At 43.5% G+C, this 25,180-nt stretch overlaps 5 protein-coding genes across 6 annotated transcripts; 3 read left to right on the top strand and 2 right to left on the bottom strand.

Moving 5' to 3' along the window:
- Positions 1,989-5,461, bottom strand: LOC8065099 (histone deacetylase HDT2). 2 transcript variants are annotated; one of them, XM_002437435.2, is made up of 10 exons: positions 4,889-5,461; positions 4,127-4,194; positions 3,818-4,026; positions 3,701-3,729; positions 3,563-3,619; positions 3,170-3,354; positions 2,785-2,847; positions 2,604-2,700; positions 2,373-2,508; positions 1,989-2,283 (listed from the first exon to the last, which is right to left on the bottom strand). In XM_002437435.2, the coding sequence occupies exons 1-10, from the start codon at positions 5,439-5,441 to the stop codon at positions 2,220-2,222; spliced, it is 1,461 nt and encodes a 486-aa protein (XP_002437480.2). In that variant the 5' UTR covers positions 5,442-5,461; the 3' UTR covers positions 1,989-2,219. The 2 variants fall into 2 exon arrangements, with proteins under 2 accessions (XP_002437480.2, XP_021305986.1); XM_021450311.1 differs by having other exon boundaries at positions 3,701-3,720; positions 3,833-4,026.
- LOC8065098 (probable methyltransferase PMT9) lies at positions 5,498-9,536 on the top strand. The gene is made up of 7 exons (XM_002438856.2): positions 5,498-5,753; positions 5,887-6,051; positions 6,170-6,352; positions 6,445-7,039; positions 7,798-7,910; positions 8,003-8,223; positions 8,939-9,536. The coding sequence occupies exons 1-7, from the start codon at positions 5,514-5,516 to the stop codon at positions 9,255-9,257; spliced, it is 1,836 nt and encodes a 611-aa protein (XP_002438901.1). The 5' UTR covers positions 5,498-5,513; the 3' UTR covers positions 9,258-9,536.
- LOC8063774 (uncharacterized protein At1g04910) lies at positions 9,892-14,033 on the top strand. Its single transcript, XM_002438855.2, has 11 exons — positions 9,892-10,392; positions 10,499-10,549; positions 10,662-10,752; positions 11,415-11,491; positions 11,766-11,854; positions 11,971-12,090; positions 12,409-12,525; positions 12,636-12,779; positions 12,869-12,992; positions 13,125-13,316; positions 13,524-14,033. Exons 1-11 carry the CDS (start codon positions 10,078-10,080, stop codon positions 13,884-13,886), a joined length of 1,683 nt encoding a protein of 560 aa, XP_002438900.1. The 5' UTR covers positions 9,892-10,077; the 3' UTR covers positions 13,887-14,033.
- On the bottom strand, positions 13,960-15,621 carry LOC8065097 (ras-related protein RHN1). Its single transcript, XM_021450588.1, has 7 exons — positions 15,503-15,621; positions 15,336-15,413; positions 15,055-15,222; positions 14,906-14,954; positions 14,699-14,772; positions 14,455-14,548; positions 13,960-14,366 (listed from the first exon to the last, which is right to left on the bottom strand). The coding sequence occupies exons 1-7, from the start codon at positions 15,533-15,535 to the stop codon at positions 14,260-14,262; spliced, it is 603 nt and encodes a 200-aa protein (XP_021306263.1). The 5' UTR covers positions 15,536-15,621; the 3' UTR covers positions 13,960-14,259.
- On the top strand, positions 16,293-18,560 carry LOC8065096. The gene is made up of 5 exons (XM_002438854.1): positions 16,293-16,496; positions 16,872-17,045; positions 17,135-17,188; positions 17,324-17,473; positions 18,195-18,560. Exons 1-5 carry the CDS (start codon positions 16,293-16,295, stop codon positions 18,558-18,560), a joined length of 948 nt encoding a protein of 315 aa, XP_002438899.1.

The raw sequence follows: 25,180 nt of genomic DNA, 5'->3' as shown, positions 1-25,180 counted from the left end.
TGCCGGACCTTCGGGGCTGCGGGTAGAACCACGAAGCTCCAACTAGACACTAATACACCGCCACGTGGCAGTGGGCAGCCGCGACACATGATGTGACGTGGGTCACGCTTTATCAGCGTTCTTTGGAATGGACGGGATCCAGATTCAGTGTAGTGGCCACCGCTCCTACAGCTTAAGCACTGCATGTAATCTTGGATGTTCAATTTTCCATTGAATGGACCAGATCTAGTGGTATTATGCTCACTAATAATTTACAACACCACCATGTCAAAAAAGAGTTAAATAGTGTGTGCTTACACCATAGTGAAATAGTGCCCATAGCATATGGTAATATGTCTCTTTTATTTACCTGTGTTTCCTATATATGATTTCTTGGTTATGACTAGAAATTTCGACGGAACTCAAAACATTTTGCAAAATTTTTCAGATTCTCCATCACATTAAATCTTGTGGCACATGCATGGAGCATGAAATATAAATAAAAAAAATAACTAATTACACCGTTTAATTACCTGTAATTTGCAAGACGAATCTTTTGAACCTAGTTGTCTATAATTGGACAATATTTGTTAAATACAAATGAAAGTGCTATAGCGTCCATTTTGTAAAAAATTTTGAAATCAAACAAGGCCTTACTGGATTTCTATTCGGTCCCCACAATAAGGCCTTGTTTAGTTCACCTAAACAAACCAAACACTTTTCAAGATTTCACGTCACATCAAATCTTGTATCACATGTATGAAACATTAAATACAGATGAAAACAAAAACTAATTGTACAGTTTGTCTGTAAATCATGAGATGAATTTTTTAAGCCTTGTTACTCCATAATTGAACAATATTTGTTAAATAAAAACAAAAGTACTACCGTGCTAACAAAAAATCGGAGCCCTCGTAACAAAAACGCAAGACTCCGCGAGCCAAAGGTTTGCACTGCACTGTGCACACTGCACACGGTTCGGATTCGGATGCCTCACCTTGGCTATCCATCTACAAGTTACTTGCAGGGTTCGAACATCACAATCCGCGCCCAGAATGAGGACGCAAGCATGGTAGAAGGAAGGATTAGCAACGCCAACGCCAAGAACATGCGAGCAAAGCACCGCTGATCAGAGTTGATGCGGGAGAATCTTAGGCTACTTTGGATAGTTCTCTTGTATACAAAAGAGACGAGTATTGCATTTGAGACGTATTGTCATTGAAACAACTGTTCCATTTCCGATGTAATGTATCCCTATAGGCTATAGTTATCATTTTAAATGTATGAAGTTTTATATGATTCTTGAAGTGCAGTTTTAAGAAGCATGCTATAAATTATAATGTGGTTGTGAGAAAAAGGAGTCCAACGCTAGGAAATTGTAGCCATATGAGTGTGACTTTATTTATCATCTGTTCCGTCACCAATGGCCAATGGAGTCGTGGAGCAGCTCTAAGATAAAAACGCAGTGATCACTGACAACCTGAATGGATTTATCAGACACGCAGCGATAACTGACAGCCCGAATGGATTTATCAGACGCTCGGAATCTCCAATATGTGAAGTACAGGAAGCTTTCGACCATCGATTCTTCTTTTTAGCAGTTAGAATAAAATAATGGGGGATGCCGATCTATAGTTCGACTTTCAACGCTAGTTTTGACTAATTATTAGTCAAAAAGTTTTACCTTTTGTTCTTTCAAATGCTAGTATGCCCTACGTAAGGAACTGAGGTGAGTTCGCAAAAATTTTCAAAATTCCCTGTCACATTGAATCTTTGGTCGTATGCATGGAGCATTAAATATAAACGAAAATAAAAACTAATTGCACAGTTTATCTGTAATTTATGAGATGAATCTTTCGAGCCTAGTTACTCCATGATTGGACAATATTTGTCAAATAAAAACGAAAGTGCTACAGTAGCCAAAAACCAATTTTTTTGCAAACTAAACAAGGCCTGAGGGATTCTATCTTAAAATTCTCAACACCCGCTACAAGCTAGAACACGCAAGGTGCAAGTGCAACCAGACATCATTCGTCCAGAAAATCTCAATTAGCCATTCGGCAGAAAAATCTGGGCAGATAAAACAGTAGCTTAGCAGTACACTAACATGTTCTAGAAGACCAATAGGCATCAGACATTGTGATCCTGCCATAGCAGTAAACGAATGAAACACACTTTCCAACCCACAATTCAGTTGCCAGATAACGAACTTCCTTAACACCCTAGTCCATGAATGCTATTCATTTACACGCACTGTGCTTCACCTTGCAATGAGTTTCCAGACCGACAGAGGAGTAGAAAGTCCTGAACACAACAGAAAAGGACGTCCATGTATGAGAATGAATGACTACATTTAGTTGGAAAAATTTCTGATAGAAGAGGCGCGAAATTACTTGCTGCACGACTTGCAGGCATAGCCAGTGGATTGCTTAGAGTTGTCAATGATCGAGCGAGCCGTCTTCACCTGCTTCGATGATGGATAAGGGGTTGCAACATGGACGTGGTTACTTCTCTTAGCATCATCACTGACTGCAAAGTATCACAAAGTGAGATTCCGGTGCCATGCAAAAGAACTATGAGCTATACAGCTATACAAGTTTGCGATCCAATGTAACACTTCTCACCAGATTTTTTGCCCATAGATGGTGTTGTGATCCTTGCCTTCTTCCCTGGAGGTGTCTTCAAGGGTGTTTCTGCTGGCCTATTATTGCGTTTAGTACTCTGCATAAAAAAACCAATATCAGGATATCATACAAAATAAAGATTAAGGAGAATGTAAAAAAAATCAGCTTAAGAAGATCACACCTTTGGAGAGTCTTCATCATCATCTTCATTTGAGCTCTCACCATCATCCTCATCACTGGAACTCTGAGCATCAACCATGTCAGCAAAAGAATAATATGGTCAGAATACACGTGATATCCAGTGCTGGTAGAAATGGTTCAGGAAGTGGATAACAGACCCAAACCAATAGTAGTATATAATAAACATAGTAAAAAAAGTATAATCGTATACATAAGAAATTTGGTTCACAATAGATGAATACCTAGGTTATCTTCAGTGATACAACAAAATGACTTATACTTTGGCTGTTTACTCAATTCTTTATACTGGTATCACAACAAAACAATCTAGAGAAATGAGAGAAAACACTGAAACATGGAGGAAATGATATCTCACTTATACCAACCTCATCATCACCCGATTCACCATCTTCTGAATCAACATCTTCGTCACTTTCATCATTGTCATCGCCACCAACATCAGCTTTATGCTTGTCAGGAACCTTTGCTTCCTCCAAGCTAACCTTTGATTTAGAGGATTCAGTAGCAGCAGGCTTCTCCACACCACATTTACTTTCTTTGCTTTTATCATCTGAACGTAAACAATTGTTAAGCAAGTCAGTGCTTCCAGGATAGAAATATGAGCCCATATTATCTAATTTAGTGGATTCTGTCACATATACAATGAGGATAGTGGATAAATGTGCTAAACATGTATAAGTGTGCAGTCATAACGCAGAGAGAAGAAACACAATCTTAACTTTCAAAAATAAAATTGCTAATGTAGAACAAGGATGTACCATCTGCGTTAGGGTATAATGGAATAGCCTGTGGAACCTCCTCATTAGATTCATCACCTGAAACATCAATCACTATGCTGCTTATACCAAGTGATAAAAGAAAAGGGATGTCCAATATCGAAAGAACAAGAGCATTACCCTCTTCAGTACTTGTTTCGCTGTCATATGTGATAAAAGACAGAGAAGCGGTTAAGGAACAGAAATTTGTGTTCAAGCTTCTTTGAAAATATTGAAGAAAGTAAAAAGAAAGGATATTTTCTGTTGCAATGCCTAAATTTGTAGCCAAGGGCAGAGATGGTGCTGGTTTTTGAGGTGTGTAGTAACTCAAACTCCTTCTCGAACACCAAACTAGTTGTATACTGAGGGTATTTGTCAACTGATAGTGTTCCAATTAGAAACTTTTTGCCATCAGCCTTCACAAAAACTCTGACATCCTCATTCCCCTTGCTATCCTGTAATGCTATCTTAAAAAAAGACCAACAACTGAAAAGTCAAAAAAAAAAAAAACAGGAACCGCCCAAAAACAAGATAGAGCAAGAGTGATTATTACCAGTAGAAACCAACCTGTGAAACATGGCAATAGAACTCTCCTGGGTCACACTTCACTGTCGCTCCAGGTCTGACCACAACTCCTGGAAATGTTAGCATACCTTTTAGTATCCACAATAAGGTAAACTATTGAGATCGCAAATTGCAGGAAGTAAGAGATTTCTTCTAAGGGAGCAAGGCCATTGACAGTGCTAATATCCAATTATAACATCAATTGCATTTATATAATATATCGTCAAAGAGAATGTAACCAAAGTTTATTGAATAGGAGCATTGGAGTAAATGTAATGTTAAGCCCACAAAAGCACAATGTAATGGCTGCTGCAATGGCTGCATAAACTAATAATCACCCATCCCTAATTCATGCTTTTACGAGACTTTGAATCACACCACACCAATCAAGGAAATTTACAGAAGGAAGCAGCAATGCATACTACTGAATAGCAGTAGCAGGCTAGCAGACACGTCGTCTTAACCTGAACCAGACCCACCTAGGAAACAACCAAAACCTTTCCCCAATCAACAGACCGAGACAAACACGGCAAAAGAAAAATCACACAAAGGTCATCTACGAACCCTAGGGGATGAACAAGTTGATCGAACCTCTCGCTCTTTCTACATTGGATCCAGCATCCCCGATTACCAGCACAAACTAGCAGACGACGAGACAGACACACAATACAAGCAGGGCGATGCACCCTAATATGATATCCAGTAAAGCAGGCGCGATCGGAGAATAAGAGAACAAAAGGGAAGATCTCGGCGTACGACACGAACCCCAGTACTCAAATATTCCGTTCACCATGGGCATGGCTCGTCGAGGAAGCAAGGCACGCGACGGGGTCCTCGACCGGCGGCCGGCGGCTTCTCTCCGCCGCGGCGCTTCTCGAGAGGAGAGGGTTCTGGGCTTTTGGGAGCGGCTTGTGAGGGACGCTGAGGGAGCGGTGCCGGTGCCTGAGACGAGGAGGAGAGTAATGCCTAAAGTGGGCTTGGGAATGCGGATTCTCGATTGGCCCAGTGGGCTCCCAGCGTTTCGTGGCTGGTGCGAGCAGCCGAAGCGGGTTGAGCGGCCCGCCTCACGAGGAGCCGAGGAGGACACGGCCACGCATTCACACACGGGTGACGACGGGACCGCGGCCCGGGCCCCACCCGCTTCCGGCTTCCCTGCCGGCTGCCGCGCCTCCTGCCATCCTGCTCCCACCAATCCGCCGCTCTCATTTGCTTCCCTATACTGGTCCCTACGGCGCCAATACGCGTTTTCGCCTTCCGCGCCCGCGTGCGTGAGGTGAGCCCCAGAACGCTGCCCCGCTCCGCCGCCGCTACCACCCATGCCGACGCCGCGCGGCGACCAGTGAGGTAAAATACATCACGCCGCGCGGCGCGAGCGGGAACGGGAACGGCAATGAGGCCACCGCCGCTGCCGCAGGGCAGGGGAGCAGGCGGGGGTGGCGCGCTCGGCAGGCGCGCGTTCGCGTCCCTCCTCGCGGCGGCTGTCGTCGCGCTCGCGCTCCTCTGCCTCTTCTACGGAGCCGCGTTCGCCCCTTCCATCCGCCGCGCGCACCCTCGCCTTCCCCTCCGGCTGCGGTTCCGGGCCCAGGGGACGGAAGCGCTCCCAGCGGACCTCGTCGTCTCCTCCATCCCGGTGCGCACCGCGGCCGCCCACCCCCCGCGCCTCTCTGCTTGTTTCGTTAACGGAGTCGTGATGGCGGTCTCTGTGCTTGGCTGAGTGTGCTGACCCCGCGTGCGTGTGTCGTGGGGGGTTCGAAATCGAACAGGTGTGCGACGCGCGGCACTCGGAGCTGATCCCGTGCTTGGACCGGCGCCTCCACTACGAGCTCCGGCTCCGCCTCAACCTCTCCCTCATGGAGCACTACGAGCGCCACTGCCCGCCGGCGTCGCGCCGCCTCAACTGCCTCATCCCACCGCCCCACGGCTACCAGGTGAGGCAGAAGCCACCGCGTATTTACATTGCAGAGTGCTGTGTTGCACTTGCACCTTGTCTGTGTTGCTCTCATGCTCACGCTGATGTGATGTGATGTGCGCACGATGCTTGCCTAGGTGCCCATCAGGTGGCCGAGGAGCAGGGACGAGGTCTGGAAGGCCAACATACCCCACCCGCACCTTGCTGCTGAGAAGTCAGACCAGCGGTGGATGGTCGTCAATGGCGATAAGATCAACTTCCCTGGTGGGGGCACCCACTTCCACACTGGCGCTGACAAGTATATTGTGCACCTTGCGCAGGTTTGAGATATTCCTGAGGCTAATCTCCTGCACACGGTTGCTATCGTAGGCTAATGTGACCAATGTTTTTTATTTGTCGTGAATCGTGATAGATGCTGAATTTTCCAAATGGCAAGCTCAACAATGGAGGGAACATCAGGAATGTGCTTGATGTCGGCTGTGGGGTTGCCAGCTTTGGCGCTTACCTTCTTTCGCATGATATACTTGCGATGTCTCTCGCTCCCAATGACGTGCATGAAAATCAAATTCAGTTTGCCCTTGAGAGAGGGATCCCGGCAACCCTTGGTGTGTTGGGTACAAGGAGGCTGCCATACCCAAGCCGCTCATTCGAAATGGCACATTGCTCGCGTTGTCGGATTGACTGGCTGCAGAGGGATGGGGTCTTGTTGCTGGAAGTGGATAGGGTATTAAGGCCTGGAGGATATTTTGTGTATTCATCACCGGAGGCCTATGCTTTGGACCCCTTCAACAGGAAGATATGGAGACAGATGAGTGACCTTGCTCGAAGGATGTGCTGGCGCGTTGCATCTAAGAAGAACCAGACAGTGATATGGGCTAAACCATTGACTAATGGATGCTTTATGAGGAGAGAGCCTGGAACACTCCCCCCCATGTGCGAACATGATGATGATCCAGATGCTGCTTGGAATGTACCCATGAAAGCATGCCAAACTCCATACTCTGAGAGTAAGTTCACTCCCTTCATTTCCCCTCAGATCACCAAGTACCATAATAGTTTATACTGCCTTGTGGAGTTTGAATTTTATATCAATTATATGTGAAGAAAAATACATGGTGCCAAAATGTCATTGCTCGGGTTGCCCATCCAACTACCAATAGGTTCAAACCCAAGTTGGTTTGCTCTCTCCCCCTTTATTGTGCAAATATAGATGAGTACATCTCATAGATTACTCCATTTTTTAAGTTTTGTTGGTGATGCCCACTCACGTGTGGTGGTTACCTTCTACTATTTTTGGGACACACCACGGGCCCTATTTTGGCGCCTTTCCTTAAAATACCTTAAAATTTGTAATAGCACAGTCACAACACATAGTTACTGGTCACCGTTGGTGAAATGATCATCCTTTAACTTTTTCGAACTTTTACTGTTACAATATAACCTGCAGTACCATTTTTCCAAAACTCTGTACATCTTTCGTGTCGAACCACCATAACCATATGTAATCTGAAAATCATAGCATTGTATTTCTGTATTTGGTTGAGTTTCAACGGGCATGTTCCTTTCAAAAAAAAGTTTCAACGGGCATGTTCTTCTGGTTTTGGAACTACAAATTGTATTTCCTTGCATATTTTTGTATGCAAATGGTTAACCTAGTTGTCATTCTATACAAATAGCTCAGGTATCAATCATGTGTCAGGCCCTATTGGTTATTTAGTTTAGCACACTGGAAATCTGATCTTGGCATGTTTTTTCACCTAAACAGGAGTTAACAAGGCTAAAGGCAGCGAATTACTTCCCTGGCCACAAAGGCTCACAGCACCACCACCTTGCCTGAAAGAGCTTGGAATCAGTTCAAACAATTTTTCTGAAGACAATGTGAGTTAGTATGAAACACCAGTGTTTTCCAACATGGGTACATATACCCCTTTCTGATGGCGATCTATTTGACCTTGAAATATTATTTGCAGGCTATTTGGCATTCTAGAGTAATTCAGTACTGGAAGCACATGAAGTCTGAGATACGGAAGGATTCCTTCAGAAATGTTATGGATATGAGTGCTAACCTTGGTGGGTTTGCAGCATCTCTGAAGAAAAAGGATGTCTGGGTAATGAATGTAGTTCCTTTCACGGAATCTGGAAAGCTGAAGGTTATATATGATCGTGGTTTAATGGGGACTATCCACAATTGGTAAGATTTTTTTGCCTACTACTTCCCATCTATTTATTTAATTGTTTCAAGGTGGAATTTGCTCATCTAGAAATTAGAACTGTTACATTTGTGCTGTCTTGTCTTGTGGCATACAGATAACAGTTTGATTGCATGACTAGTCTGCAATTAATTAGCCGTAAATATAAATTGTCAACTTGTTTTCTCATGGTTGTCCATATAAATTCGTTTTCATGTGTAGAAAGGGGTGATATTATCTTGTTTGATTTCTAAGATGCAACCGTGTGTAGTTTTTAATTTCTGCAACTAGCATAGTGGCTGCAGTTATAAACATGGTCCTCAGAAATTGAGGTAGTTTGGCTGTCATATTTTGGAACGTGTGGATGGAGTGTTTGAGCCTTGATGAGGCCATAGTTCTATCCATTAGAAAATTACCTGGATCGTTATTATGATTACACAAAACTGGAAACGTGAGGCCTCCTCTCAAAAAAAAAAGAAAAAAGAAAAAAACATGAGGCCTATCAACACATCTGATCCAGGTGCCCTGTTCTGTTGCTTCTTTCCATTTTTTTAAAGACGCTTCTTTCCATTTGTAACCTCTCCCGTAGTTATTTTTTTTCCTGATATGGTGATAACACTGAAAGAAATTTCTTGTGCATTGTCCCGTGTCTTCTTCCTTACTTGCTGTTACATATGGTTGATGAAGTTTCTTTATTTACGATTTGTTTAACTGAAGGTGTGAATCATTCTCGACGTACCCACGCACCTACGACCTCCTTCACGCCTGGCTCCTATTTTCGGAGATAGAGAAACAGGGATGTAGCCTGGAGGATCTTCTGATCGAGATGGACCGCATCCTTAGGCCTTATGGGTACGCCATCATCAGAGACAAAGCTGCTGTCATAAACTACATCAAGAAGCTTTTACCAGTGCTAAGATGGGATGACTGGACATTTGAGGTGAGACCTAAGAAAGATGCGCTCACAACAGGTGATGAACGAGTCTTGATCGCGAGGAAAAAGCTCTGGAATCAGTCGTTGCAAGATCCGTCGTAGCAGCCGTACCTCTTGTTCTGATCCTAGCTGTAGCTGACTAGTGGGCACCGGCGTTGTCCTAATCCTCTAGTGTAATATAGTCTTCGACGTTTTTGTTTCCCGTGTGATGAAATGTTAACTGTAGATTAGCATCAGAATCAGATGCAGGCTTCAACCGCTCATATACATATTACATAGTCAATCGAGTTCCTTTTTTTTTCCCTATCTGCTCCGATGCTCCGCTTTGTTTGTGAATAATTTGTTTCGCAAAATCATTGCGTTAATATTGTCACTTTGTCAGTGCCTCAACTGTCACTCCCAGATTTTGCGATGACTCAAATGTTTAGTGCCTTTGCCTCTTTGGGCTGGTACAAACAAGAGATCTCTACAAACTATACCGTGCCACGGGAGATGTGGCGAGCAGAGGTGCAGCACTGCACCAACGAGTACATCTTGTCGAATCTATGTTGAAGCTCTAGGCAGCGAAAATTTTGCATAAATCAGTTCAAATTCAGAAGGATTCCTCCACGAGAAAAGAGCTTCCTGTGCAGGCTCAAGCCGTCCTGAACTGCGAGCAAACAGTGAACACATCTGGAACTGGAAGGCGGCGAGCCGGTGCGTCGGTGACCGTGGCACACACCTGTTCGGGTAGCGCAGCCAGGCCCAGGCCAACGAACCCGACCCGACCTCGCCACACTTCACTCGTGAGTCGGGAGATCCCAACAGTTCGCTGCCGTCGCCTCCGCCAGACCGCCACCGCGACACTACACACACTAGCGCCGCCGCCGCGGAAGGAGCAAGGGAAAAGAAGAAGCGGCGGCACCCGCCGCGCGGCGGGGCCATGGCCGAGCTGCGGCACGCCACGGCGGCGGCGGCGGCGGCGACCCGCGCCACCAGCTCTCCATCCAAGCGCGACGCCGAGGCGGCGTCGGCGTCCTCGCCCTTGGTCGCGTCCCCCCGCGTCGGCGGCGGCGGCGGCAAGGACGGGCTCCGCCCCCACCAGAGGTGGTCACTCCCGCCCCCTGTCCGCTCCCTCCTCGCGCTCGAGGACCCCAGGTCCCCCGCCGCCTCCGCCTCCTACCGGATCCTCGTCGCCGCAATCGCCTGCTTCGCGCTCGCTGCGCTCTTCTCCGCACCTTCCGTCTGGGCACGCCTCGTCAGTTCCTGGTTCCTTGATCGCTTCTTCCTCTCATATCATATTCGTTAGGTTTCATCGAGATCTCTAACTCGCTGCTTACGCTCGTCTTGGTTCTGGACCCTAGAACGCGCCGTACCTGTGCCGCAAGGAGGGGATTCGGCTCCATTGCCCCAGGGTAAAGAGGCCTTCACTTGAGCAATGCATTCATTCAGGGGAACCTGATTGTGCATGCAATGTGATTGGAGCCTGAATGCGATTTTGTTTGGCTTGGTATATTTATGCTGTAGGTCAGCCAGCGGGACTCTCTGTGGGAGAATCCTCATGCAGCAGCAACTTCGTGGAAGCCGTGTGCTGAGCGTCAGAGCCATGAGGTCTCAGGCAAGTACAAAATCAGAGTGTTCTAGCTAAAAAGAATATGCTAATATGGTGACTGCTTTGGTTATATCCTAGTTTGCCGTATTTATCACCCTGATTTGTTTCTATTGACTTGGATGTGAGCCATGATAGTTGATGACACTCCACTCTTCATCTGGAATTACACTGGTTGGACAAAAGTAATCATGGATGAGCAATCTGTATAACGGCAGAGTTAATTTTAAATAGAACAATTATCCTGAGAAAAAAGTTGCAAAATACTAATAATTCCTGTTAAAGACATGATGTTGCCATGGCATTAAACATACGTATAGAAGTTAATCTATCTGAAGCAAATTGGAGTCTAAATAGGCTCAACCACCTTCTCAGCACATCTTAAGCTTGTAGAGCAAACTTAAGCACCTTATTGACCTTATAAGCACCTGCCGGTTTTCTTACGAAAGCACCATGTCTAAGGATCTCCATTATACATGGATACACGCCCTCTTGGTCTTGGGAAAGAACTTTAACTTTGCAAGTTATGACTTTCCAAATCGTGTTATTGTGTTAGTTCCTCCTTATTGTTTTTGTTTATCAATCTGCAACTTAGCACAACTGCACAAGACACATTCACTTGAAGCTATGGTTCAAACCTGACAACAAGCAGATTGATTTGTATTTTGCAGACCTCGTGTCAGAGAATGAAACTTCTGGGTTTATATTTATTCACGCTGAGGGTGGATTAAACCAGCAACGTATAGCTGTACGTATGTGCCTTTCACAATTTTTCCCCTTGAGTAGTTTCCTTGAAAGAGTAAATTCCTGACTTATGTCGCTATTAGACTTAAAATGGAAAATGTTGACCTAACTAAACTTCTTTCTACTCTATAATTTTGTCTTTATGATGTTTCGTTCTTAATATGAGTTTCAGAAGATCATCATTCATTCGTTCTGTTGCCAGAATTTTTTGTCTTCATGTTATCTTTAGTAGCATTGCACATTTATTAATTTTGTTGGGATATTTTATTTGTTTACAGATATGTAATGCTGTTGCAATTGCTAAGATAATGAATGCTACACTTATTCTACCAGTGCTAAAGCAGGACCAGATATGGAAAGATCAAACGTAAGTGCTGAACTATGATTTCCTTTTAAACAGCTTATGGTTACCCTTTTTGTTTACATTATGTGTTCTCTTTTGTGATTCCTGTAGTAGTTAAGAACTTCTATCTCTTTGTGCAGGAAATTCGAAGACATCTTTGATGTAGACCATTTTATAAATTATTTGAAGGAGGATGTGCGCATTGTTCGAGATATTCCTGACTGGTTTACAGAAAAGGATGAGCTTTTCACTAGTATAAAGTTAGTTGCTTCATTTTCAGTTATCCATTGTGTCTTAACTGTTATCTACTGAATAGCTTGTTGCTAAAAATTACACACAGGATTTATACTGATATTGGTGATACTGCCTTTTGTCATTGTATAAGCATTATGATTGCTAGTGAGGATTATTACACCTCAACCTCATGAACCAGAAGGGCAACCTGACTGGAAATTGCTGCTGGACTTGTATTGTTCACTTTGTTTTTGCAAGAGTTATTATGCTTACGCAAAGTTGATGCAGCTAGAGATTTTGTTTGTAACTCTCGCCTCTAAGGTTTTGTATGTTTGTTGTAACAGGCGCACTGTGAAAAATGTCCCAAAGTATGCATCAGCACAATTTTATATTGACAATGTGCTTCCAAGGATCAAAGAGAAAAAGATAATGTCTATCAAGCCGTTTGTTGATAGGTTAGGGTAAGTGTATCACAGCATCAAGATGGCAATATAAGTATTGAGTAAACCATTGTCCTACCCTTTGGATACATCTTTAGATTTGTTAGTTATGTATAAGCATTCTGTTTCAGATATGATAATGTTCCAACGGAGATTAACCGACTGAGGTGCCGAGTTAATTATCATGCTTTGAAGTTTCTACCTGACATTGAAGAAATGGCTGACAAGCTAGCAACAAGGATGAGGAATCGAACAGGAAGTTTAAATCCATACATGTAAGCTTAGTTCACTCTCTTCTATTGAGAATTGGCTATCTGCAGTTGACAAATTGATATCTCATGCTCGATCACACCTGCTTCTGAAGGGCTCTTCATTTGCGATTTGAGAAAGGAATGGTGGGCCTTTCATTTTGTGATTTTGCTGGAACTAGGGAGGAGAAAGCTATGATGGCTACTTACAGACAGCAGCAATGGCCAAGGCGGTACAAGGTGATGTCAACTTTCAGTTTTTCTTTAATACCATAATTTTTTCAGTTTTTCTTCAGCTTTATGAAAGAATGGTGGGTCTTTCTTCACTGGAGAATGCACTGTTTGAATATACTGGTCTCTTGTTGCTTGCAGAATGGATCTCACTTATGGTCACTAGCACTAGAAAAGAGAAAAGAAGGTCGCTGCCCCCTTGAGCCTGGGGAAATAGGAATTATTTTGCGTGCGATGGGGTATACGAAGGAAACTCAGATATATGTTGCATCAGGGCAGGTGTATGGTGGAAACAACAGAATGGCACCCTTGAGGAATATGTTCCCCAATCTGGTAGGTGCTTCTGAAGTTTACTTTATCTAGCAGGTTTTTCTTTTCCTGCCTTTGCTATTTAAAATATATCCAGGATGCAAATGATTCTCAAAGGAATATGTATAATTGAGATGGTTACCTTCTTGTTACCAATGAATATTTATAGAATCTGCCCAAGAAACAGCTAACCAAGGTACATACAACTGACCTAGTCTTTGCTAACTGCAGGTTAGCAAAGAAGATCTTGCAAGCAAGGAAGAGATGGAGCCTTTCAAGAAGCATGTAACCAGCCTTGCTGCGTTGGACTTCCTGGTATGCTTGAAGTCAGATGTGTTCGTCATGACCCACGGTGGCAATTTCGCCAAGCTGATCATTGGCTACCGTCGCTACATGGGCCGCCACAGGCTCAAGTCAATCAAGCCAGACAAGGGTCTCATGTCCAAGTTCTTTGGTGACCCTTACATGCCGTGGGCGACTTTCGTGGAGGACGTGATGATCACCCATCAGACACGAACGGGCCTCCCCGAACCCACCTTCCCGCACTATGACCTATGGGAGAACCCTCTCACCCCTTGCATGTGTAGGGCTTAAATTATAGACTACGAGTGATGGTGCATAGTTATTCTTTGTTGATAGGCTGATATGCAAACTGCAATTTTTTGTGTTTTTTTACCACTTGCGCTGTACAAATTTTAACAAAGCAAAGCTCAGTTCATGCAGAATCCTCTGCTATCTTTCCCCTTGGAGATCTTCTTGATGCGTAAATATGTATGTAGTTTTTCATCATATCAACCACAAATTTTTGGTTAGTGAACTTTTGAAATTCCATATACTCCATATAATCAGTCTGTATATCATGAAACCGAACAGTAAGATTGACCTGGGTACATTCTTCCATGCATGACTTTGGCCAATAGAACGTTTCCACAACATATATGTATCATCACAAATTCTGTTGCTTGGTTCAGCCGGAGCAGCAGAAGCGCCACCTGCTGCCGTCGCCGCTACGCTGGGCGTCGTGCAGGATCATTCCAGCGGGGCGATTAGGCCTCAATTTCACCAGCCTTTCAGCTGGCAATGCACAAGCACAGCACATACATGGTTAGCTTAGCTAACCAGCAAGACTGAAGATACTGAAGCTGAGACAGCAAGCACTTGCCAAGCTCGTAGAACAGCTCGGTGACGTTCTGCGCTGTCTTGGCCGAGGTCTCTGTGAAGAAGAGGCCGTTTGCTTCCGCGTAGTCCATGGCTTCCTGAAGGAGAAAGGGAGAGAAGGGATTGCAGGCAAGGTCAGAGCTAGGTGTGTTTGTCTTGCGGGTGCAAGGAATTTTAACATGAGAGTGTACATATAGTGAAAAGCTGGCTCTAATCACTGTTATATATATATATACAGTCGTGATTACCTGAGTCCCAACCTGCCGCCTTTCTTGCAAATCGACCTTGTTGGCCACTAACGCCATCACCAGATGTGGATTCCCTGCTTTTGGTCAGCATATGCAAGAAGCCAACAACAACAGCAACTCTTGGAGGAGGTGATCGATTTTGAGAAGTACTGAAAATATAAAAGTGACGAAATGAAATGTAGTCATGTAGTCGCAAGTACTTACTACCTTGTCTCTGAAGCTCGTCCACCCATCTCTTTGCTCGCACGTACGAGTCCTGCACGGACACCATCAAAACAGGGCATGCAGGAGCAGGAGCTTTCTCTAGCTCATCAGGTGTGGGGAGTTGGAGGCCAGTCAGTCTGGCAGTCACCTACCGTGCTCGTGATGTCGAAGACGACGATGGCGGCGGCGGCGCCGCGGTAGTACATGGGGGCGAGGCTGTGGTAGCGTTCCTGGCCGGCGGTGTCCCAGATGTCGAGCTTCACGGTGGCCTCGTCCAGGGACAGCACCTGCGAGAAGAAGGCGGCTCCGATCGTCGACTCCTGGTGGAAACTAATTATAACACGTCAGAATATATACAAAAACGATCGAGACCGGGAAAACCAAACCACAAGTATCGTAGCACATCACGATCACACGATGTGGTAGTGCGTGCCTGGCACTCGTAGTAGAGCCCTTTGGCGAACCGAACCACGATGCTCGTCTTCCCGGCTCCCAGGTCCCCGAGAAGCACCTGCAAACAAGATCCATGGCGCTGGATATGATGGCACATTTGCATGTCTAGTGTATGTGTATGTGTGTGTATTGCACATTTGCACTCACCAGCTTGGCCTGGATGATGGCGCTGCTCCCCATCGACGACGAGATTGTGCCCGGCCGGCGGGCGGGCGGCAGATGATACGAGCGGTGAGGTTAAGGAATGTCTGCTAGCTGTTTTCTTCCTGCAAGGTTGTTGTTGCATCTGTTCAGCGCGTAGGGGATAGGTACAAGGAACTAGGTGGTCGAGCATGACGAGCCGGTAGGTGCCGTGGGAGTCTGAGTTCTGACTGTTAGTTAGGTTATGTCTTTTTTGGCTTCTGGGATTGTTAAATTTTTTAAGTGTTTGTGTACTGTAATTCCTCGTCAGTCACTGCGCTATTCAAATCGATCGGTTGCCGTTTAGCCGTTATATTCAGGCTAAAGGGACACTTAGTAAACAGGATAACAGGAATGAAACCAAACTTAGGAGTATTTTTCAAGACAGAGGTAGTACATATATATATTATATTACCCAGGTATTAGTCAATTCCTTTAGACGTGACACATGCATGTCCATATGGACATCAAGATCTTCGTCCGGTGCTATTAATTTCTAATAATGAAGTAAATCATATCACTATTTTCATCTGGTCGATATAATCTTTCTAATAATGAAGGAAATAGTGTCCATTCAAAAAAAATGGAGGAAATGATGGGGGAATTAATATCAAGATCTTCCGTGTATATATTGTTCAAAATCTCTCAAGCGCTGGAGGGTACGTGGTATACACACACAGTGACATAAGTGCGTTGGCAAACGCGTGTGTTTTCAGTCTTATGCAAAACCTGATAGGCTCATACAAATTAAGTGAAGATGGGTATCCTTGTGGTTGTTGCTGGGGCTCTGTTCGCGCTGCTTTTGCCCCCTGCAGCTTATGCATCTCGGAGCTATCCAACAGGTGAAGAGGCAGATCAAAAGCTCCATGCGATCATCAACAACGAAACAAATTCGATTCGAGGATTGATCGACCATGTTTCACCTCATCACGATAAGGCTTCTGACGCTAATATCATCTACGTGAGTTCATCTAGCTATGTGCTTTTCTTGATCCATTTTTTACTTCCTCATGGTTTTCTTGTTTTTAATTTAAGACAATCATGTTCATGTTTGATCTTAGCTATAATATATGTTCAACCTGATCTATCCTGGCTATCTGTTCACTCTGCTGTGTGTGATGGTTGTGCGTAAAACTCTTGCATAGATGAAATACAGTTTACTCTTTTTTTTTAAAAAAAAAAATCCCTCATCATAAGCTAATAGTAGTTAGCACCGTGAGGAATGAGCAATTCTATCAAACATTGTAGGATAGGGCGGTGTTCCTTAAGCCGAACACACCCACTTAACTTTGCTACTGACTAGAGATCAAATATTAACTGTTATGACAACTTATAGTTTGCATATCATGGTGTTGCAACGGCACCAAATGGTTACTACGGGTTCATCGGAACAATGGACGTGTATGGCTTCCCCTTGTCACAAGGACAAGGGAGTGCAGCCGCGGTTTGGATTTCCGACGAAGGAGATGGTGCAAGATCAGGCCTGAAAAACATTATGATTGGTTGGGATGTAAGTATATATATCTAGCACGAGCTTATATATCTGTAACACTGTGAAATTGGATGATGCTTCCATTTGACTCATCATCGTATATGTAGGTTTTACCCGACCTGTACGGCGATTCCAAGACCCATTTTTACACCAAGTGGACCGTGAGTTTTTTTCTCTTTCTCCCTGAATTCACAAAGGACCGATCGATATATAGCAGCTACAGCATGTTTTTGCTTTAAGTTGTAGTACTAATTAACAACATAGTGTTTGTGTTTTCTCCTCTAATGTCACTGCAGAATGATGGGTATCAAAGCACAGGTTGCTTCAACACGAAGTGCAATGGTTTTGTGCCTGAAAAAGGTGCAGCCATCGCCCCTGGAGATGTCATCGATCGCGTATCATCTCCCAAGGGAGCCAAGCGAAATCTCAACCTTAAAATCATCAAGGTATGTATATATGTATACTCGCTATGTTCCATATATCTAAGTATATAAAAAAAGTCATGTATTTAGAAACAACAAAACATCTTATAATTTAGAATGATGAATAGAGTGCATACTATAGAAGAGATTCTTCTATTTGTATTTTGTACTTCCGATTGATAATCATAAAAGGATGCCTTCCCATATACTCCCTCAATCCAAAAAAAAAAACTCTAGCACAACATTATGTCTAAATATCTTAAGTTTTACTAACTATAAATTTTTTAAAAAATAATATTTCTAAATACCTATTATTAAATTTGTCATGACATATATGTTTGGCTATGCTTAATTGGTGTCATAAATATTATTACTTTCTTCATCCCAAATTATAAGTCATTCTAAGAATCTTAAAGAGTCAAACCATCTCAAATTTGACCTAACATATGTGATAAGATAATAACATTTATGATAGTGTATCTATTTGATAGTGTATCTATTTTCATTAGATTCTTTATTAACTATTTTTTCATAGTGTATCTATTTGATGTCGTAAATCTTTTAAATTTTTTTATAATTTTGGTCAAATTTAAAATGATTTGACTCTCCAAGATTCTGCATGGTCAAATTTTAGACGCGTTAACCATAAATACACATAAAATTTCATTCTTTTTTTTTTTGGATGGAGTCAGTAGTATATTATTAACCGACAACCCTTTTCATGGTATGGTGCATGCATGTACAGAACGGCACATCAGGTGACTGGCTTGTGCACACCGGTCTGGATCGTGACCCTCAACTGATCGGCCGTTTCCCTAGATCGCTCTTCACCGGAGGCTTTGCAGATAAAGCCGTCGGCGTGCTGTTTGGCGGCGTGGCGGCGGCGCCCCTAACGAATCCGGCGCCGATGGGGAGTGGGTACCTGCCGACGGACGTCAAGAGCGCTGCGTCCATCAGCAACATTCAGCTCATCGACCAAGATGGCCGGGCATGGCCTGTCACTGGGGACCTGCCCAAGGTCGAGACCAACCCGAGTGCCTACGCCGTCAGCCCCATCGTCAACGGGCAGTTCTTCTACGGGGGACACCAGCAACCACCGGTGGTGCCATGAAGATGCATGCATGCATAGGCTTTTCATCACTATATATATACGTAAATAAACAGTTGTAAGAGTCATTAATAGTTTGAAACCTTGTGTTATGAATAATCTGAAGCGGCACACAAGCCCTAAGACCCTGTTTAGTTCCCCACCTAAAAAATTTTCATCCATCCCATCGAATCTTTGGACACATACATAGAACATTAAATGTAGATAAAAAAATAAACTAATTACACAGTTTGGTTAAAAATCGCGAGACGAATCTTTTAAGCCTAGAGCCCATGATTAGCCTTAAGTGCTACAGTAACCCACATGTGCTAATGACAGATTAATTATGCTTAATAGATTTGTCTTGCAGTTTCTAGACGAGCGACGTAATTTGTTTTTTTATTAGTTTTTAAAAACCTCTTCCGACATACTTCCGACACATCCGATGTGACACCCAAAAATTTTTCACCTCCAATCTAAACAGGGCCTAACTAGAGATTGTGTGCTTCTTGGCAGTTGAAGAGCGTGAGGAGAAAGGAAAATCATTCGTGTGGCATGGTGTACTTCCCATATGAAGCTATTAATTCACCAAGAAATTAAACGTTGCTTTTCAGTTATCAACTCACATTCAATCCATGTGCCGCTCTTTTCCCCATAGCTAGCTCTAAATTTGCCGAGTCATTCTTTTCCTCTATCTCTGGAAAATTTTGACATCACCATGTTACGCGGGGGAGGGGTAGAGAACCAAACAAAACATGTCAATTCTAATGACTGAAATGTTTCCTCAAAAAATTCTAATGACTGAAATCTGCTTTCATAGTAGCAGCTAGCCTATTGAAAATATACAAGGCCTTGCTGCTGAGAATGTGAGAAAATCACGAAAGGCATATGTTAACTTTCATACCTATATGCAATAATTGGCTCACTAATTCCCCAATGTGAAAACTTGGTCGATCACAAGCCAAAACAAATGTTGTCACATTGTGACATAGTATGTACGGTGGCATGGGTACCAAGCTGAAATCATGATATCATTAGCGTTAGTGATGGTTCTATTTGGGAATGGGGAATCTTGAAGCACCAATGACGGAACTGGCCAGTGCCAGCTTGAGGCAAATAAAGCACTCGATCCAACAGACAATAAAACTATCACGATGAATCAACAGTACTAAAGGGCAAAATAGAATTACAAATTTATGTGACTTGAAAAATGGTTTTACCGAGTAATGGAGCTCACCAAAATGAGACCAAATTAAAAGACTATTTTGATTTGGCCACGACTAAAATTGTGGAATCATGAGATAGGAATGGAAAGAAAAGAGAGAGAGTGACAAAGAAGATAACAATGGCTAAGCCAATGTTGGATTTTTGTATTGATGTATACAGTAAGGATAGATCGATAGAAGACAAGTATAATCAAATAAAAAACTATTTGTAAAATGGTTTTTCAAGTATAATAAAAACCAAAATATACCACAACAAAACTAGGAACCCAGCTATTTGCACAAACCACCTTAGTTGTTTTATATTGTGGCCTTGTTTAGTTCACGAAATTTTTTGGTTTTGGCTACTATAGTATTTTTTTTATTTGACAATTATTGTCAAATCTGGACTAACTAGGCTTAAAAGATTCATCTCATAAATTACAGTAGTTATTTTTTATATGTATTTAATACTCCATACATGTACCGTAAGATTTGATGTGACGGAAAATTGGCCTGTAACGTAACATTTTGCCGCCCACTCCTGCGCACCCCTGCCGCCTCACCGACAAAACACCACCCGTCGTCCATGGCTTCATGCCTCTTTTTCTTCTTTCTCCTCTTCATCGTCCAGCGTTGGGCCCATGGTCGCCTCCGACGACCTCGATCACGTCGCCACTTTTCTTCCGGTGCTGTCTTTTGTCACCATCTCTCTCTATGTCCTTGTAGAGTTTCAAAAAAATTTCGCATTGCGCTACTGTAGCACTTTCGTTTTTGTTTGACAAATATTGTCCAATCATTAACTAACTAGGATCAAAAGATTCGTCTCGCGATTTACAGACAAACTGTGTAATTAGTTTTTATTTTCGTCTATATTTAATGCTTCATGCATGTGCCGTAAGATTCAATGTGACGGAAAATTTTGAAAACTTTTTAGATTTCGGGGTGAACTAAACGAGGCCTACATCCTTCCTCCACACAACCGTCGTCCTTTGTTCAACGACCACGGATCCGCTGCGGCAAGACTACGCGTACGGCACACCTGACTAGCTCGATGATGCTGGTGACACTGACAGTACAGGGGATCGGAGAGGGGACGCGTACGTACAGTTTATCAGCAACCGATTGGGGCCTTGTTTAGTTCACCCAAAAAGCAAAAAGTTTTCAAGATTTTCCGTCACATCGAATCTTACGGCACATGCATGAAGCATTAAATATAGACGAAAACAAAAACTACTTACACAGTTTAGCTGGAATTCGCGAGACGAATCTTTTGATCCTAGTTAGTCTATAATTGGATAATATTTGTCACAAACAAATAAAAATGCTACAGTATCGAAATCCGAAATGTTTTCGGAACTAAACAAGGCCTGGGATCGAATGAAGCACGCACACCATGTGCTGGACCCGCGATGGTTCGCTTCTCAAAAGAAAGCATGCCGATACAGAGCATGCATTCGTATTACTAGCAGGTCGATGCACATACATATTTAGTTCATCATTCAGCACATAATAAGGTTGCCACTTCAGGCTTCAGACCTTCAGTATATATAGTAGCTGTATATGGGCCTATGCCTTTGCCCTTTCCTTAGTTTGTTTTTTTATCAGTACTGTACGCGATCGGTTTACAACTAATCTGCAGGAATGGAATATGAGTTGTTTACCGGTAAAGTTTATTTTGCGCTTAAGGATACGTGCCCGTCGCCTTCGTTCAGCGAAAGAAACTGATTTGAGCATTGTTGAAACAGAGATAGATTGATAACGTTCAGCGACACTAGTATAGAGACTGGAAAACAAAGACGTACAGTTCTTACACAAACACGAGGCACATGATGACATGCATGAATCTTAAACAACAGTCAACACACACCGAAGAAAGGTACTACACTGATCAATCAATGTGGAACTGCCTACAGTACGTCAGGGATGCTAGCTGTAGTAGCCACCCAGGCCAGAAGCACACCGGCCAACTTCATTCTGCACCGGCTGAACGGCATCGATCGCCGCCGGCCAACGAGTAGTAGCAAACTAACCAACCAACTAACCTCATCAGCTCCTCGCTCTCCTCCTCCTCCTCCAGTCCTCACGGTCTCACGGGTATGGCGCCGGAAAGCCGAAGACGGCAGGTGCAGCATCCGGGGGCGGAGGCGGAGGCGCGGAGGAGTTGGCCCGGCGGCGGAGCTTATACACGTACGCCACAAGAAGTGTCGCCACCGCGCCGAACACCGCTCCGAGGAACCCAATGCCGACGTCGCGGCCGGCCGTGGAGGAAGCGCCGCCGCAGACGCAGACGCAGACGCAGGGCTTGGTGGGTTGGCCCTGCGTCGGCAGATAGCTTGCGAAATCGCCGGTGGGAGGTGAAAGCTGGGCCATGGTCGCCTCTCGTCTCGTGGAAGAACTGAAGAAGATGATCAGGGATTCAAGGCAGGCAGACACGGCGAGACCGCGAGAGGCGATCTCGGTTATACTCTTCCCCTCTGGGCTCTGAGCCGGAAACAATTCCAGCCCACCACCATAATCCCACGAGCACGGCCCACAAACAAATCCCAGCCCAGCGCCCCCGCGTTCGAGCGAGCAGGGAGTCCGTCCGGCCCGCGCGCCGGCACTTTGCAAAGCAGTGGCGCGTCTTCAGTCTTCACGGAGGATTCTCCTTTTTTTTTTTCCCTCTCTTTCTTGTACTATTTTTTTTTCTTTTCTGCAGGTTTCTATTCTTCTTTTTATTTTTTATAATTATGTTTTTTCTTTGTTTCATGTTATTTGTGTCTTTCTTAGAGATATTATTTTAATAACCCATTTAATTATTTATGGAGGGTTTTATATCTATGGGTGTCGGTTTGGTGGGATTTGTCAATGATCGTGAACAGCATTTGGTCTCTCTGGTCAGTGAACTTTTATACTCCGTATTTTTTTTCCGTTGACAGTCCAGAATAGCAAAGAAAATACAGAGAAATTTAAATAAATAGTGCTACATAGGACTGTGCAAGCTAGCAAGGTGCTATGCTTCCGTCCATGCATACAGTCCAAATGGCAATCTTGGGAATTCCACTTCGCCGGCACAAGCATCTCTGGTTTCTTAATTAATCATCTGCTACCCTTAATCCCCTTCTGTCGGTACTGTATACTGGAAGCCACAAGTTTTTAGGTGCCTTGACAATTTTCATTAAACAAAAATATTTAACTATAAAATCACATAATTCTATATAAAATATAAAGAAAATTTCTTTTAAATTTTGGCACCCAATGTCTCGTCTCTGCTGCTCAGATTTGGGAAGAGAACATATCAGTCGTCGCCACGTCCTCTACCGACAACATCCTACTTCCTACTTCCTACTCACATTCCTACGCTTGCATTTGCATGGAGTATAAAAGGACTAGATCAGTGTATTCTTTCGAGATTGTAATGGCAGGCAGGCACGGCATCTTTCTTTTTCTTTTCTGTAATGCTAATTTTCTTCTCTCTCTCTCTCTTTATTGAAATGTTTTTTTTTTCTCTTTAACGTGCCTACCCTCTACTGTTTATTACCAAGAAAACATGCAATTCGAGCACAATATTCTGTTGGGAACGTTAGATCTAGATCCTGTGGCCTTAATTGGTGGTTGTATAGGTTGCACACGAAACTGAGTTACATATGATACGTTGCCTATTCAGTTTTAGTACATCACATTTGATCAATTATAAATAAAAAAATATAAATAATTATGATATTAAAGAAATATCATTAGATTGATTATACAATATATTTTTATAATAATTTAATTTGGAGTCATAATCATTATTCACTGGAAAATTTAGTCAGAACTACTTTGTCTGGCACGTCGTGCTTTGTCAACGGCTAAGGCTAGACGGCACGGCCGATTCCGTTCAGCTTGTACGTGGCGCTTGCCATAGCTCTGCAGCAGCAAGATTCCCGGTCACGGTCACGGGAGACAGACATGCCTTAACCTGTGCAAGATTTTTAATATAACATTTTAATACTCAGCAGATTAGCACCTGTCCATGCCCAAAGCTATATCAATTTGATTTGCTGCTGATCTTGAAGCCACAAATGAGAAATCTCTCTGGATCAGCCATCCAATTAAATCATCATGTTGGCGTACAGTTCTTTGTAGATTTGTGGAAGAGTGTGATAGACGCCAGCGTGCCATGCCAGAACGGAAGCTTTTTTGCACGCCCCTTGCCTGTCCAACGGGAAAAGGCAGGCATGATGAGGGTGAGTGAGGCGACGGACGTCTCCTGTCTCGCAGAGCACGTGAAACCATCCGCGGTAATCACTTCGTTATCCCATGCGGGAGGTTAAAAATCATTGTTGTTTACTGTAGGTCGGTGTACTAGAGAGAGAACCGTTGAAATTAGCCTTGCCGGAGTACAGTGCCGGAGAACCTTTAAAATATAGTTTTACTGTATTATATTACTCCCTCCGTCCCCGAAAGAATCAATTCCTAGGATCCGTGCCAGTCAATTGACTAACTTTATAGAAAAGAGTAACAACATCTATAATATAAAATACACATTATATGAAAATATATTCTATGATGAATCTAATAATACTAATTTGATACTATAAATTTTAGCATTTTTTTCTAGAAATTTAGTCAAAGTTTAAAAAGTTTGACTTAGGACAACTCTAGAAATTGACTCTTTCGTGGACGGAGGGAGTAGTAAACTATACGGTTTTATTATAGCATTATCCGCTTGAAACAGAGATTCTTTCTATGAAGCACCAGCATGTCGGACAGGATGTGGGAAAAAGTCAACAAGGCCGTAACACTAACATGTTTCACAACGGTATCTGTTGGCTTAAGATTATCTATTAAATCTGACAATTATTTAGTAGTGATTTTATCTTAACAATTAGGCCTTGTTTAGTTCACTTCAAAAACTATTTTTTTTAAGATTCTCCGTCACATCGAATCTTGTGACACATGTATAGAGCATTAAATATGGATGAAAACAAAAACTAATTACACATTTTGCATGTAAATCACGACATGAAGACAATGTTTATCAAATAAAAACGAAAGTGCTATAATGTTAAAATCCAAAAAAATAGAACTAAATAAGACCTTACTAGTACTTTCAGTCCAAGCAAACAGACCAGCATGAAATTTATTGAGAGGGTTCTCATGACCATCGACATAACCCAACTATGGCAATGACGAGATATGAGTTCCAAAACTGTTGAAAAAGTCAGCAGCTGCTCGCAAGGATTCCGCAACGGGCCACTGCTAAGATTTAGGAAAGGCCAGGGCTACGAATTTCGAAAGGCGGTTGCTTTATTCCGCAGCTTCTGCCGTTGCCATCCCGATCCCGTTCGTCGATCTCCAATCGGACGGCCAGCAACTGCCCGAACCCCTCTCGCCTCCACCTGGCCCTCGCGTCGCCGGCCGCCACGACCAGCTCGTTCGCCTCACGTCCGTTCTGTTCTGTCCTCCTGCAGAGCC

This window comes from Sorghum bicolor, chromosome 10 (assembly GCF_000003195.3).
Source record: "Sorghum bicolor cultivar BTx623 chromosome 10, Sorghum_bicolor_NCBIv3, whole genome shotgun sequence".
NCBI lineage: Eukaryota > Viridiplantae > Streptophyta > Magnoliopsida > Poales > Poaceae > Sorghum > Sorghum bicolor.
This window is presented reverse-complemented; position numbering and strand designations above follow the sequence as displayed.